General features: G+C 40.8%; 4 protein-coding genes across 5 annotated transcripts; 2 read left to right on the plus strand and 2 right to left on the minus strand.

Annotated features, from left to right (window-relative positions):
* The first annotated feature begins 486 nt into the window (after nucleotides 1-486).
* On the plus strand, nucleotides 487-2,687 carry Elba2 (Early boundary activity 2). The gene has a single exon (XM_018111366.3). The coding sequence runs from the start codon at nucleotides 677-679 to the stop codon at nucleotides 1,859-1,861; it is 1,185 nt and encodes a 394-aa protein (XP_017966855.2). The 5' UTR covers nucleotides 487-676; the 3' UTR covers nucleotides 1,862-2,687.
* ND-B17.2 (NADH dehydrogenase (ubiquinone) B17.2 subunit) lies at nucleotides 1,886-2,655 on the minus strand. The gene is made up of 4 exons (XM_030385107.2): nucleotides 2,553-2,655; nucleotides 2,306-2,483; nucleotides 2,157-2,241; nucleotides 1,886-2,095 (listed from the first exon to the last, which is right to left on the minus strand). The coding sequence occupies exons 1-4, from the start codon at nucleotides 2,645-2,647 to the stop codon at nucleotides 2,031-2,033; spliced, it is 423 nt and encodes a 140-aa protein (XP_030240967.1). The 5' UTR covers nucleotides 2,648-2,655; the 3' UTR covers nucleotides 1,886-2,030.
* Nucleotides 2,688-2,786: 99 nt separating the features above from the next.
* On the plus strand, nucleotides 2,787-3,672 carry Arpc5 (Actin-related protein 2/3 complex, subunit 5). Its single transcript, XM_018098987.3, has 2 exons — nucleotides 2,787-3,143; nucleotides 3,205-3,672. Exons 1-2 carry the CDS (start codon nucleotides 2,931-2,933, stop codon nucleotides 3,445-3,447), a joined length of 456 nt encoding a protein of 151 aa, XP_017954476.1. The 5' UTR covers nucleotides 2,787-2,930; the 3' UTR covers nucleotides 3,448-3,672.
* A 392-nt stretch (nucleotides 3,673-4,064) lies between these two features.
* Nucleotides 4,065-9,235, minus strand: Drp1 (dynamin related protein 1). Of its 2 annotated transcripts, XM_030385098.2 has the most exons (9): nucleotides 8,919-9,235; nucleotides 7,446-7,590; nucleotides 6,723-7,387; nucleotides 6,209-6,660; nucleotides 5,768-6,152; nucleotides 5,162-5,197; nucleotides 4,730-4,943; nucleotides 4,457-4,668; nucleotides 4,065-4,387 (listed from the first exon to the last, which is right to left on the minus strand). In XM_030385098.2, exons 1-9 carry the CDS (start codon nucleotides 9,018-9,020, stop codon nucleotides 4,331-4,333), a joined length of 2,268 nt encoding a protein of 755 aa, XP_030240958.1. In that variant the 5' UTR covers nucleotides 9,021-9,235; the 3' UTR covers nucleotides 4,065-4,330. The 2 variants fall into 2 exon arrangements, with proteins under 2 accessions (XP_030240958.1, XP_030240959.1); XM_030385099.2 differs by lacking the exon at nucleotides 5,162-5,197 and having other exon boundaries at nucleotides 8,919-9,234.
* Nucleotides 9,236-14,341: the final 5,106 nt, after the last annotated feature.

Below are 14,341 nucleotides of genomic sequence, written 5' to 3' on the forward strand. Positions count from 1 at the left end.
ATGATGGAATTTCTTAAGTAGAATCTTCCTGCCAGGTAGAATGAGTCCATTGTTGTGCTCTTTTTGTGTAACGGCTGTAAACTGAATTCGCAAAAGTCTGTATGTTTTTCCAAGGAAATCCTTGAAGACGCTGCATTTTTTGTATAGCTGATTTTCGAGGTTGCATTTCACGCTTGGGTTGAAATGCGAAGAATGCCTAACAAAAAGTGAATTTTTTGGTTGGGGTAAATGCAATTGGGTTTACTCAATGATTTTTTTTTAATGGAATTTTTGAATATAAGATTTCCATTTTATTATTATTATATAAATAGATTTGATAAATATATACCTATGTATATATAGAAAGTATAGCAAAATCTGAGAGCTGATTTTAAATCTCTCTAATTTCCAAGAAAATTCTTTACTTGCAACACTTTTCGCAAAAGGATGCAGTTGCCAGGCTGAATTTTCCACTCCTAATAAAATGCAATTATGTGCTTTGGTAACTCTATTGGCCATCTGTCAAACTGAAAATAACTGTTAATCCTGGATTATAAAATCTTGCCGATTGTAAAGTTTTCAAGGCCAGAATTCGTGCTCTTGGCTAATACAAATTTTTTTTTGCGAAGAAAAACCTTCGCAGCTGCGCACACCTTTCCGCCTTACCTGTTGTTACCTGCCGCACAGGAGATCAAAGATGCACAATTTTCATAATATAAATTTTGAATATAAAAATGGCAACGTCGAACCGTATCGCACGCCAGTTCAAGACAGTCCAGAGTCGTGGACAGACCAAGATCGAGCAGCAGCTTACGCGAATTTGAATACACCTATAAATCACCTGAATATTCAGCCAAATAATTTACCAATTGCGCCATTTGCACCTGCGCCCTATTCCTTTGCATATCAACAGTTTTTGAGTCAATTCGCACCGAATCTGGTGCCCTACTATTACACATTGCTGTCTCCAGCGCCCGTTAATTTCAATTACCAGCAGAGTGTGGCTCCCGCGATGGACATCGAGAAGTATATCAACTATGAGCTCAGCAAGCAGCAGAGTTTGATGCGCAAACAGACTGTGAGACCGCATCCACTCGGCGTGCTTCGATTGCCCACTATTCAACCATTGATAGTTCCCAAGAAGGAGCCGCAGGAGCGACGCGTCATCAACGTTCAGATGGTGTCCATGTCAGCTCCACGCTCACGAGAAACCAAAAACGACGTTGAGCCACTGCCGCCCGTCGAACCGTCGTTCAAGGAGGACGTGGCGAAGATCAGCAAAAGTCAACATCATTATACGCAGCTCTTTGATCGCCTGACTAGCGTGCTGCAGACGTTGAATCGACGCTACGATGGCAACGAGCCGGAGCCCAGGCCGGAGGTCGAGCACGATGAAGCTCCGCCGCCGCCCATGAAACGGGCGCGCCACATGTCGAGCAGCTCGAGCGAATCTCATCAAGACTCAGAGAACGTAACGGCTCTTTCGCATTATCCTCAACGCGTGGTGCTGCCCAACGGCAGCACGGAGTATGTGCTGGGCCCCAATGGCACGCGCATCGATGCCAAGGCCTATGGCCAGGTATTCTGGACAAGTGCGCCAGTCGCGACACGATGCCTGCTGGGTGCCGTCTTCAGCAACGATGAACTGGCCACGCATACGCTGACTGGCAAGCCTTCGCCCGCATTCTACGGACGTGAGCGTCCAGCAAAGAAGATGCTGGATCAGAATCGAGTTGACGACATCGTTGTCAGTGTGCGCAATCGCACCGGCTGCAAGGAGCGGCACATCAGAGCCACCATTACCACAAAATGCGCCGATACGGCTAAAAAATACAAGCGACGCGCCAAGAAGGCGCTCAAGGACAACGTCATAGACGAATGAACGAAAGAGAACATCGATATATACATATATATGATATGGATATGATCCAGCCATAGCTTTAAGAATCTTAATAATCATAAAGACTTTCTAAAAGCAAATTTTATTGGAGCCATGCCTGCCACAGCCATCCTCCTATTATCGTTTAACAATAACCTAGTGAATCGTGAGTTTACTTCTTGTTGGGATTCCAAGCCTCAACCTTGGGAGGCGTTGTGCTGTATGGCATATATGCCTCTGTAAGAATACATTAAATGTTAGTTTTCGCAACGGAGATTCAATCAATTTTCAGAGTTACCCTTAGTGCCAGACAGATTCTCGCTGTGATCCGCAATCCACTTGTGTTTGGGTCGGCAGCCATCGCGAATAGGTGGCAAATCGGTCTACAGACAAATAATACAAAATTTATATTTTATAATTATGTATTCCAAAAAACAGCGAGCCTACCTTGTAGTGCATCCAGCCGTACCACTCGGCGGGTATTTGAGAGCCGTCATAGTCCATGTTCACATGAGGCGAGTACTCCACCCAGCGGTTCCTGCCATAGAAATAGTAGGGATTCTCAAAGTACCTGTTTCCGTACTTATCAATGCCAATTAGCTTGCCCGTCTTTAGGTCATCATTTCTGTTTGTATACAAATTGGAATTTAAGAATTTAGCAACTTATATAAGAGAGTGATGGGCATATTCTTACCTGTATAGCTTTAAATAGGCCTGCTTAAGTCCGCCGGCTTCGCGTATCGCTTGGAAGAGTCTGCCTAGGCGGTTAATACCTAGAAATTTTGCCATTTTGTTCGCTGTTTGAAATAAATATTAATAATTTGCCAGATTTGTGATAGAAAAACTTACGTGCGAAGCAATGTCAAGTTGCCACTACGTTAAAATTCTATGTTATTGTTGTGCTCCCAGGGCTGCACACATTTATACCCGGTGTTGCCAAACAGCACACAATATTTTGTATTTTCGGATTTTGCAGCCCTGCATCCACATCTGTTCGGCGATTTGGTGTTTCGTGATTCATTGCACTGGATAAAACAAGAAGTAAAAAAAATTACAGTTCTGTGTGAATAAGATGGCTAAAAATACATCAAGCAATGCGTTTCGGAAAATTGATGTAGATCAGTACAATGAGGATAATTTTCGAGAGGACGACGGCGTCGACAGCGCCGCAGTTGGCCCAGATGAGAACGAAATCACATCGCTGCTAACAAAAGGCAAAGGTGTCGAGGCGCTGCTCAGTGCGCTCCAGAACGCCCCCCTACGTTGTAAGAACCAAAACGTCAAGGTAGAGAGCAATGCGTCAACATGAAACAGAGCAAGCTCTTATCCCATAATATTCATTGCAGGACAACGCCCTGAACATAACGTTGCGCGTGCTGTTATCAATCAAGTCAACGCAAATCGATCAAGCCATCGACTCGGTGGAACAGAACGATCTGATCGACGTGCTCATGAAGTATATATATCGAGGATTTGAAACACCCTCCGAGGGCTCCAGCGGGCACCTGCTGCAGTGGCACGAGAAGGCGTTCGCCAAGGGCGGCGTTGGCTGCATCGTACGCGTGCTCTCGGACACGAACCGTGCTTAATGAGGAAACATTGTTACAGGGACAAGCAACCGCAAAACCAACAAATATATAAATTAGTCATAACTGTTGTAGTTTCTTCTGCCAAGGAAATTCCACTTGAGAAGCCGTTGTAAACACCCGAGCCGGAGCCCGAGCGCTAGTTTCATTTTGCCGCAGTTACAAAGACAAAAGTTTTCCAAATTAGATTTTAACTCGTATTCAAGTATTAAAGTTTTTATTACAAAACTGCCTAGTGTATTCCTCTAGCTTGTAAGCCAGGGGAATCAAGGATAAAACATAAATAAAATATGATTAAAACTTGAACACAAATATTTGGTGGCACAATCCAATCAAACATAACTGCGATTATTCATCACTCGCTCAATGCTTTAAAAAGTACAGATTTAGTTAATTATTTAATCTGATTTTATTTGACTATTCAAAAAAGTAATAGGTGCTTTCATTAACTTAAAACAAATCGATCACGACGACAGACGACAGAATTCATCATCATCTCACATGCAAAATGGTCAAATGGATCTCAATAAAGCTGATGAAGGAAAAATGCTAGCAAATGCTTTGGATATTCTATGCTGACTACGATTCTTCAAATGCAGCGATACGAAAACAAGGAGAAATGTTTGAAAAGTGTATACACTTAAATCTATTATATAATATGATCTGGTTTCTTAGCCCGCATTCAGAATTTGATGCTATGAGTGAAATGTGCTAATGTTCTGGGGAAACATTCAACAAAGCGGAGAACTTCTGTTTTTGATAGTAGCTATAGCTGATTATGCAGTTGCTTTTTCAATAAATAGTGCGTTATAATTTCTTGGGATTATCCCTCCCAGCCGCGTTGGGCTCCACTGTCATCTTTATCTATCTCTGGTCGAGGCACTCTCTACCACATGTGAGTCTCTCGTATTTCGCTAATAATGTGATTCGCACGAGTGAGCGCCTGTAAAATAAATTGAATATAAACAAATTATTAAAAACAATCTCAATTTGACAGTAGTTCTAGAATCACCTTCAACATATCCGCCGCCTCTTTCCGGCGCACTGCAATGTGATCGGACTCGTTGAGCAGCGTTTCAGCCTTATCCGACTTATACAAGTGTGTCACTAGCTCACTCTGAAGGTTGTCCTTAACGTAGTTAACCAAAAAGTGCATAATCGCCTTTGGTACAGAGTCTTGTATGGATTTGCGCACAATATAGAAGTAAGATTTAATCAGCCGCTCTGTAGGGTGGGTAAAATATCAGTTAATGAGTTGGAAACATTATTCGGAGATCGAACTAACCAATGACATCGCAATCCCTTTGCTCCTTGTCAGTGAGTCGACGTGGGTTAGCCACCTGCGGCACATCGGGCAGCAGATTAACCGGCTTCAGTGGAGTTATATTATTATGCACTGGCGTATTGCTGGCCGAGTTCTCAATGCTATCGGGACGATTGGGCGCGGGTGGTAAGATATTTGAAAGCCAAGAGCCCGCTGAGCTATCGCCATTGTGATTCTGTAAAATAGGAGCAGTTAATATTAGTATATGACATTTTCAATATTTGTTGGAGTGTTAGCCAGTCGATGTCTAGGGGCTGCAGCTGTGGCGTGCTTGAGTTAACATGATAGATATTTGGAATTAAAGAGCTTGAAATGATTGCATTACTCAAATATGAATAAATTTTTTGTATAACTGTAACACAAGGGAAAGCATTCACACCGACGCTTACATACCCTTGACAAAAGCAGCCCATAAAACGTTGTAGAAATCTATGAATATAAAAATTTTAAAATCTTCAATTACCTAACTGATGTGATAACAATGAAGCCAAATTGGTAGATTTATAAATATTATGAATAAATTTGTTGATATATACAAATATGCGATATGATAATCTTATCTTAGGTAGTTTTATTTTATAAGGGTGTGAGTTACTATTGGATTTTGGTAAAGAAATCATAATAATTAAAAATTACTTGATTGTCTTTAAAACAAATATTTTTAAATAGTCCAATTTATAATATATGTATGATGCTTTCATAATATATTAAAAGGTCACAAAAAATACCTAATAAACAAATTGATTTTACATTAGATATTGCTTTGCTTGATACAATAAATATGCATTAAAAAAGCAATAACTATGTTAAATAAACACAAAAAAAACATATAAAAAATACTTTCCGAGTCTGATACAAAGATTATTTCATATTTAAAGGAGTCTTGCCATTGGCTTTCTCTTGAGTATACGAGAAATCTAAAGCTTTAGCTTATTACTCCCATATATACAATCTCTTCAGTTAATCATCCTATATGGCATACATTAATTTAATCATTACCTGCTGCTCATGTGCATCATTTTGCTGTTGCTGCTGCTGTTGTTGCGGCTGCTGTTGCTGCTGCTGTTGTTGCTGCTGCTGCTGCTGTTGTGTCTGCAACAGTTGTTGTGACGGTTGTTGGCTCTGCGACATCGAATTGTGGGAGACCTGCGGCGACATTGTATTACGTGGCGTGTTCGTTCGGCGCGATTGTACGAAGGGATCACTGTCGGTTTTAAGTAGGCTGGGCACCAGTGCGGCTTCCTTGTGGAAGTCGGGGTGCTTGGTATTGATGTACGCCAGCTCGATGGCCACAATGTTCTCGACCATGACGTTGGTGGCGGGCAGACGGCAACGCAACAGCTGCGTCACCACATCGACAATCTTTTCGTGCAGCTTGGGGAAACTGCAAGGCAGAAGAGGATGAGATAAACGTGCACCTGGTTAATTGATTTGGCCTACCGCAGCATCTCCTGTTGCACCTCGTTGCCGCAGTGCTGCACAATGCGCTGCATCTCCTCGTGTATAAGCTCCACGCAGCGCAGCGAAGGCTCCTCTAGGCGTCGGATTTGCCGCTTCACCAGCAGCTCGAATGAGACCTCGGGCACAAACAGCGCCGGCCTCGGACCCGTTGCATTGCGTATGGCTGTCAGAATATCCATTTTGGTCAAGCCCGCCAGCGGGTGTATCGAGTCCAGTGTGCGCCCAAAGATCTCATGAAAGATGTAACAAAGGCGCGCGCCTCCGCACAGCTCTGTCGTCTCAATATTCCGCGCCGTGCCCTCAATCGTGGAGCAGTAGGCGCTGGAGAACTTCGTTATGATGTGCAACAGCGTCTGGCTCTTGTCCGACACATCCTCGCCGTAGGAATTCAGCAGCGATTGGAATTGTGTGGACATTATGTTCACACGTGTCTACATTATAGATATAAACAATATATAAACTAGAATATGGAATAATATTAATTGAGTTTCACCTTAAGATCGGGCAGGCAGTCGCGTATGTGATGCATCAACAGCCGATTCAGCGTCTTCGCCAAGTAGGGTGTGCCGTTGCGTGTGGCCAATGTGGGATATTTGCGCTGCAGGAAAGCCGCCTCGTCCTTCATTTGTTCATCAATGTCCTTCTTATCGATGATGTCCTGTTGCGATCGATTCATCACACCAATGATGCCCAGCTTGACGGGTATGACACGTCCGCACAGAATATCAATGGCATCGGTGCCGGCATCCATGAGATCCAGTTTGGTGACCACGGCCAGTGTGCGCCTGCCATCGGGATCCACATCCTTGGCCAGCTTCAGCGCCTCGCTGGTCGCCATATCCGTATTGGCCGCCGTCACGGCCAAAATTATCGAATTGGGATTCTCAATATATTTGACAACCAAATCCTTAATCTGGGCTTCAATATCCTCGGGCTGATCCCCGACGGGCACTTTGGTAATGCCTGGCAAATCGACCAGGGTCAGGTTGACAACGCGTGTCGAGAATATCTTTAGATTAATGGGCTCCGGACAGATGCCCTTGTTGTTGCCCGCCACTCGCTCCGTTTCGTTCTCGATCTCGTGGCGGATTTCATTGAAGTCCGTGAAGCACTTCTTTGTGTGCAGAAAGCGTCCCCATTCTTCTGCATTGACAGTGCCTAAAAGAGATAATTTGTTGAGTAAATATCGTTCATCATTTAGTAGATTTCCTCTCACCATTCTCTGCTGAACGATGCTCGCGATCCTCGAGTGGACAGTAAATCAATTGCAGCACCAGCGGGCGACGCGTCACAATGCCTGTGCCTCGTGGCAGAAATGAGCGTCCCACCACGCTCTCGATGACAGAACTTTTGCCTGAACTCTGCAATCGAATACATAAAACGATTCAGTATGTAAGAGTGTATATAATCTCCTCTTTCTTATATATTATATCTACTAGTGCAGCCAGAAAGCCAGTGCTCCGATTAGCCCACATACCCATACATTCTTATCTGCAATCTATACACGCTGAGCACTCGAACTAGACATGTGCCGTGGCGGAGTTATTTAATGTATAGACTTTACTTGGCGTCAGAAAAAACTCTTAGATTTTGATTGGATATTACTTAAGCAGCGCTTTGTAAGTTTTGAAGTCTCCTTCTTTGTTAAAAGTTTAAATACCCGCGGGGCTGTTGCCCTCATATTAAAATATCGCGGGATCAGCTTGCATTCAGAATTAGACTTACGACTTGAATACTACTTTTAATAACTTGGGCATTGTTGAATTAAGTCAGCTAGGGTTTTTATATAATAAATAATATTAACATAGATTTTTTATAATTATCAAATATCAATTTGGCTTAAACATATAAATAATAATATTATTTATATTTATAGAAAATAAATGTAATTTTTTGGTTAGTACATATATTTTATTTTAAATATAGCCAAATTTATTTTTGATGAATATATACCATTTATATTATGTATTATTATTTTTTATATGCATAATAACATTGTATTATATCGATCTACATTCAGCTCTAATCTAATCTAAACATGGCTTGAAACATAAAGGTCCACCCTAGACCCCCCTACACAAACCAAAGGTCGGCTTTAAAATTGATGAACATAGGAAATATCGGATTACAACTGATCTGGCTAATAATGCTATATGCAACAGGGTATAATTAGTATTCGATTTAATAAGAGAGGCGATTTAGAATCAGCGCAAGCCTTAAGAAGGCAATTAAGCTCTAATTGCAGCTTTCAGCTGATTCTCAAAATTAACAAATTGAAACTGCTTGTGTTATGTAGTTGTGCGTCATGTATGTGTGTGTATTCGTTGTTGTATTGGAATGTGTCACAGCAGCTGCTTTTGTTCCATTTACTGTGCACAATATCGATTTTTCATATAGGCGTAAATCCAGCTGCGGTTGCAGTTCAATTATATAAACAATATCAAAGATACAATGACACAATGTCCATTTGCTAGCAATTGACAGCAATTTGTTATTACGTGCCGGCATCGGCGTGGGCCAAACAAGAGCCCCGTTATATAATGGAAGTACGCCAAATAGCATTTGGTGTGCGTGCAAAATAATGAACAGCTCCATTTTTGGCCAGCTGTCGCAGTTGCTCAAATATTATTTAATATGCGCTTTCATTTGGGCGCTCCCAGTTGTTCGGCTGATTGCTGTTCCGTCTTACCTGACTGCCGAGTACAACAATTTGCGGCAATTGTATTGAGTCAGAGCCGACGGTGTTGAAGACATCTTGCAATTTGTTGATAACTGGAATAAGCGCTTCCATTTTTCAGTCAGCTGGCAGTAGTGTAAGCACGCTTTAGCTCGCTCTCTGTCACAATTCGCACAATAATTTGCTTAATGCCTATTTAAATTCTAACACATTAATACTACGCGTTGTTGGGGATTTGATTGACGCGAGAGTGTGTGGTAAAAACTTTTTGCAAATTTTGACAGGGCTGAACAAGCGTTGACCCCCTGTGAGTGTTGCCAGATCAATGAAATGAGTTCGTGTGTATTTCCCTCGTAGGCAGCACCGATAAGCTCATAGTGCAGTATTACTTGTAAATTTAAATCGATATGCACTTTGTTGAATAGTAATTATTAAAGATATACAAATTTTGATAATAGCCTAATTTTGAAGCAAATTATATGTGCTTGGTGGTGTTACCCATACATTTAACAGAACTGTTTGAATTGCGCGCGCTTTAATAAGTAATCGATATTTTTGACTGCAATATAGAGCGCGCGCTATAAAATTGTTTGAAATTGAAATGCTTATCTTATCGTTGACGCCTCACTTGTTGCGCTGTAAAAATAGATTAAAATAACACTTAAAAAATATTCAAATGATGAAATTGATTTCTTGAAATTGTCATTACAAAATATTTTGTAATTCTAAATTAAATTTCATTGGAGTGCTGAAAGTTGCATCTTGCATTTGCTCTTTAAGCAAGAAATAATCTGAAATAGAGAATTGAGTTTGGAATAGCCGCAACCACAAAGACGTCCCATTGAAGCCTCAATGTTCGATTGAAAAATTTAACAAAGTGGCAGGCAACAATAGATTGCAGCAATCTCCATGCTTCATTCAATACCCCGGTACTTATCCGTTCTACGCTTTTATGGATTTTAGTTTTCTTTATTCTCCTTGCACTTTTTTTTTTTTGGCTTTAGACTGACAAACAAAATGTGTGGTGTGTATGTGTGCTTCATTGTGCAAACTTAATGATATGGGCCCAGTTAGAGCTAGTACCATGTCCATGGTCATGTCCATGTCCAATACCCTCACACATACATACACACACACACCACAATTCACAGTGCATTGTCGGCCCATCTCAATATATTCCACTTTGGCTTTAGATAAAAAACTGTGCATGAGCTAGGGCAGGAACTTGAGCTCCAGCTTCAGACTGGACTGGAGGCAGCATCAACAGCAACAGCAGCAGGCAGCCAAGTGGTCAGAGGCATTGCATGCAAACAGCAAATAGCAAATAGAAAAGGGACAATCGAGCTTGCCTCACAAGTGCCTTAGATTTGCATGTGTATATGTGTGTGTGCGTTTGGGTGTGGGAGCAGTGGTTACTGGATTCTGTATGGTGGGCCGTGGGCGTGGTACCGACTTAGTTTGCTACACGAATTGGTTGGCAAGCAACCAATGTGTGTGTGTGTGTGTGTGTGTGTGTGTGCGTGATCAACTCATCTGTCGATTTTATTGTTGTATGCATATCAAGGATACTCAAGGATACTCGTCGCTAGGCTCAGTGCATTTAAAATTTGATAATGGCCCAAAATGGTTTCGTATATTCAATAGAATCCATTTTGACGTTGATTTGGCCTATTTGCCAGCAATGCACACTGTTAACCCTTTTGTGCTCAACTAATTAATTGAATCGATAAATACTCAATGCTCAATGCCCATTTACAGGAGCTTAGCCAGAATCATACTGCAATCGGACTGACATTTCAGCAGCTGAATAGAAGAATGGCTAGCTTAGGCTGCTTAAACAGCAATAAGCTCATTGGTAGGTTGGCCTTTGTTTACGTAAGAGATTTGGGTATTCATATGAAGTTGCACGAATTGAGAGAAAATTAATTATATGATTGGCACTATTGTTTCGTTGTTTTGAGTTTTATATAAGTATAATACAATTTAATTCAAGGAAATCATGAAATATATTCACTTAAAGGAAAGTATTCAAGTACTTAAATATAAATAATGAAGTGGAATTTCAATGTCATGCTTTTAACATTTACATATTTTAAGATTGAATATGGAAAGAAAATGACAGTTTAATGTAAAGAAAATGAACTTCATATTATTTACATTTTAAAGAAAATCAACAAAATGTTTTTTGAGAGAAACACTCAGTTAAATTGAATCACTTTTATAATTGATTTATGTAAAATATATGTCTGAGAACATTCTCACATTTATGAGACAGTTTTGTTGAATTTTTATTAATATTTTTATTCTCTTGGCAGATTTAAATAAATACCTCTTACTTAACAGGATTAATCTAGGGGCTTAAGCTTTAAGCCAATGCAATGAAGTATTTCCAGCTGCTGTTGCTTAATCGCATGACTTGTGCCCTGTTGAACTCGAAGCTTCCAATTAGCACAGGTTGGACAAACACGCACACACACACACATACAGAAACACCTACACACACATTGTGGAGTGAGCATATTTAAATATCTCATCAAATTGACATTGCCGGAGCAAGTTTTCCATTTGCGTTGACAACTTGCCGAAATATGCGCAATGCTGACGACATCTACATTCAAAAACTTCTCGACATTTATTGCCTAGAAATGAGAATGTCCTGTGCCTCAATGCTAGAGCCAGAGCCAGCTCCAGCTCCTGCTATTGTCCTTTGCCCTTATGCTCTATGCTGCTAAATACATTCCAGCCATTCTCGAGGTGACTGAATATTAATTTGATAATTTTACGCTCGAATGCAAATTTGGTGTCGAGTCTTTTGCTCTTTAATTGACTGACGAATATTTAAAATATGAATTTCAAATGAAGCTCAACAACTGTCCTCTGTCGCTTCATGCTGTGTGCTCGATTTTTTGTTTTTCATAGCTTGAATCCATAGCAGAAGGGATTGCAGAGTCGAGGGTATAGGACAGAATAAAGACAGTTTTGTGCATATGTCTGCTTCTCTGCTTGTATTAAAATTGGAAATTTTGCTTATTTAGGTAAAGGTAAATATCAAACTATTTCTGTTCCTCTGCCTATCTGCTTGCTTTGCTTTGGTTTTTCTATTATTTTTGATGATGTGCATAGCCAGTTTTAATTTGTTCTTATACATCTTACTATGTTTCTAATACATGCAAGTTTTTTTTATATTATATCAATAGATATTAAGATTACATTTGCAAATAATACATAATAATAGCTACAGATGTTAAATTCGGTATGTTAGCTCTCATAAAGTAAAAAAAAACTCTAATTATTATTATAATGAAAATTTATAGTTTTATTAGAAGCATATCTCGAGGACTATAAAAGTTAGAGTCACAAAATTTGGTGCCTACGTTCTACGTAAAGTGTAAAAACATATAAAAATTTCCTTTCAAGAAATCATTTCTCAAAATTCGAAAATAAGAAACATTGAGTAGTAAATTCTTGGACTTTTCTCTCATAGTTAAGGATATCTTCTAGCTGTGCAGTTTTCATTGGGATGCAAAATGTACTCTGTCTGGGCTTAATTATGTTTGGGTTTGTTTTTTGATGCTGATGCCGCTCCTGCTGCTCCTGCTTCTCCTGCTGCTGCTGCTGATGATGATGCGGTAAGCGATAGTCGCTGCATTTAGCTGTTGAAAATTTCTCCAATGTCAGTGCATTAATCATTCGAAAGTAATTTAACGGATTTGCATGCGTTGCAGAAAACGATAATTTTCATCCATCATTTTCAAGTGTTTCCGCAGGATTATAATAGCCAGATAGACAGCGTACACACAGCCAGAGTCAGAGTCAGAGCCAGGGCTAGAGTCGGAGCAAGCATCCTGCAGACAGGCATTCAGTGCTGTTGCCTTTGCCTAGCCTTGCCTTGTCTTGTCTGTGTGTGTGTGTGAGAGTAACTCCCTGCATATATGTGTGTGTGTGTGTGTGCGTGCTCATTATCCATTGTCGTCGTCAATTATTCTTGTAGTACAGCACTTGTCGGGCTGCTCTCTGGGTAGCAGCCGCTGCAGCCTTTGCAGTTAGTTGATGAGTTCGCCTTTTGGCGACCAGAGAACTTCAGCCTGCCCAGCCCCAGCTCTCCTCCGGCTCGCCTTCGACAGACGCCGCATGCTCCGCGTGATTTATGTGCCATGCATTGCTCATTTTCTTGGCTCTTTTGGTAGATAACGTCTTTGAGCAGCAAGTTGATCAATAGACCAACAATTCAGTTGAGTTGAGTTGAGTTCAGTTCAGTTCTGTTCGATTCAGTGCTGCGTATTAATATTACGTATACGATATGTGAGCAACGGCCTGGCAGAGTCGGTTCGATTGTGCTGGCTGCCCACAATTTGCAGCAATAATGAACTTTGATTTTGGCCCACTGCACTCGCCTTTGCATTGTGTGTGCTGCACTAATGACTGTTGCACAGTTGGTGGCATGCCACAGCAGCTTGAACAGGAGGCGGGCGGGCGCAAGAGCCCGTGGGCATTGAGCAATTGCGGCAAGAGCTATGATGATTTCACTTCGTTAACGTGAGATGATCGACTACACTTGATAATTGAAGTTCTTTTGTTTCTGGGTTTGAATAGGAGGAACATAAGAACGTGCATGAATGAGGTCTTAGAGTGGGTTGATATTGTAATTAGAATATATGCTACTCTGCGAGGTGGAATTCTCCCAGTTACAGTAAACTCTCATTACCCTGGTAATAATTATTTGCTTTAAGTCTTTCCTCTATTCATCAGTCAAGTCTTTGCTCCAATTATTTATTGAAATATTTCCTTTAAATAATTCCTTTCAGTATTTCCACTAAGTAAATCCTCTCACTAGGTAAATCCTCTCAGTATTTCCTCCAAGTATTTCCTCTCCTCTCAGCTGACCGATCATTCACTTCAAAATTCACTTTACAGCACTGCACGATCGACCCCACCGGGCCTGGGCCACCGACTGAAGAAATGGTGCAGCTGCTGCCCTTTATATAGGGCGACTCTCAGTCGAACACTAAGTTGCGCTCAAATGTTCGTCTCGGTACCAGGTAGTGGTCGTTGCAGTCGAGCAATCGTGTGTATTCCCAATGGAAATATTCTCTTCTGCTGTAAGCTTCAATTTACTCAAATATAAATAGGAAATGCACACTGCTGCATACATACAAATAATTTAAATTATCTGTAGTTCTTCTTCGTCCGTTGCTCTTCTTAGGCAAACAGAAACAGGGAGACATATGGAGCGACAGACTGTGGATAGACAGGGAGAGAGATAGATCGATATACAGGCAGACAGACTAATAGATATGTATGTATGCAGCGAAACAAACACGCATAGTTAAATCAGTTTAACTATATACGCTGCTTATTAATATACGTGTTTGATTATTCTAAGTGTTGATATAATAAATGTATTATCATTAATATTTATTATTATTCGATGGCAT

Source organism: Drosophila navojoa, chromosome 3, assembly GCF_054131105.1.
Source record: "Drosophila navojoa isolate 15081-1374.11 chromosome 3, UAZ_NAV_1.0, whole genome shotgun sequence".
Taxonomy (NCBI): Eukaryota; Metazoa; Arthropoda; class Insecta; order Diptera; family Drosophilidae; genus Drosophila; species Drosophila navojoa.

Bases quoted from the DNA above. Each gene is read 5' to 3' on its own strand.
- ND-B17.2 (XM_030385107.2), bottom strand. From the start codon at position 2,647: ATGGCAAAATTTCTAGGTATTAACCGCCTAGGCAGACTCTTCCAAGCG. The intron at 2,242-2,305 runs GTAGGCTCGCTG...ATTTGTCTGTAG, and splicing joins ACGGCTGGATGCACTACAAG to ACCGATTTGCCACCTATTCG. The intron at 2,096-2,156 runs GTAACTCTGAAA...GTATTCTTACAG, and splicing joins GAATCTGTCTGGCACTAAGG to AGGCATATATGCCATACAGC.
- Arpc5 (XM_018098987.3), top strand. From the start codon at position 2,931: ATGGCTAAAAATACATCAAGCAATGCGTTTCGGAAAATTGATGTAGAT. The intron at 3,144-3,204 runs GTAGAGAGCAAT...TATTCATTGCAG, and splicing joins GTAAGAACCAAAACGTCAAG to GACAACGCCCTGAACATAAC.
- Elba2 (XM_018111366.3), top strand. From the start codon at position 677: ATGCACAATTTTCATAATATAAATTTTGAATATAAAAATGGCAACGTC.
- Drp1 (XM_030385098.2), bottom strand. From the start codon at position 9,020: ATGGAAGCGCTTATTCCAGTTATCAACAAATTGCAAGATGTCTTCAAC. The intron at 5,198-5,767 runs GTAATGATTAAA...TTATATTCATAG, and splicing joins ATGATGCACATGAGCAGCAG to ATTTCTACAACGTTTTATGG. The intron at 4,388-4,456 runs GTGATTCTAGAA...TTTATTTTACAG, and splicing joins AGGCGGCGGATATGTTGAAG to GCGCTCACTCGTGCGAATCA.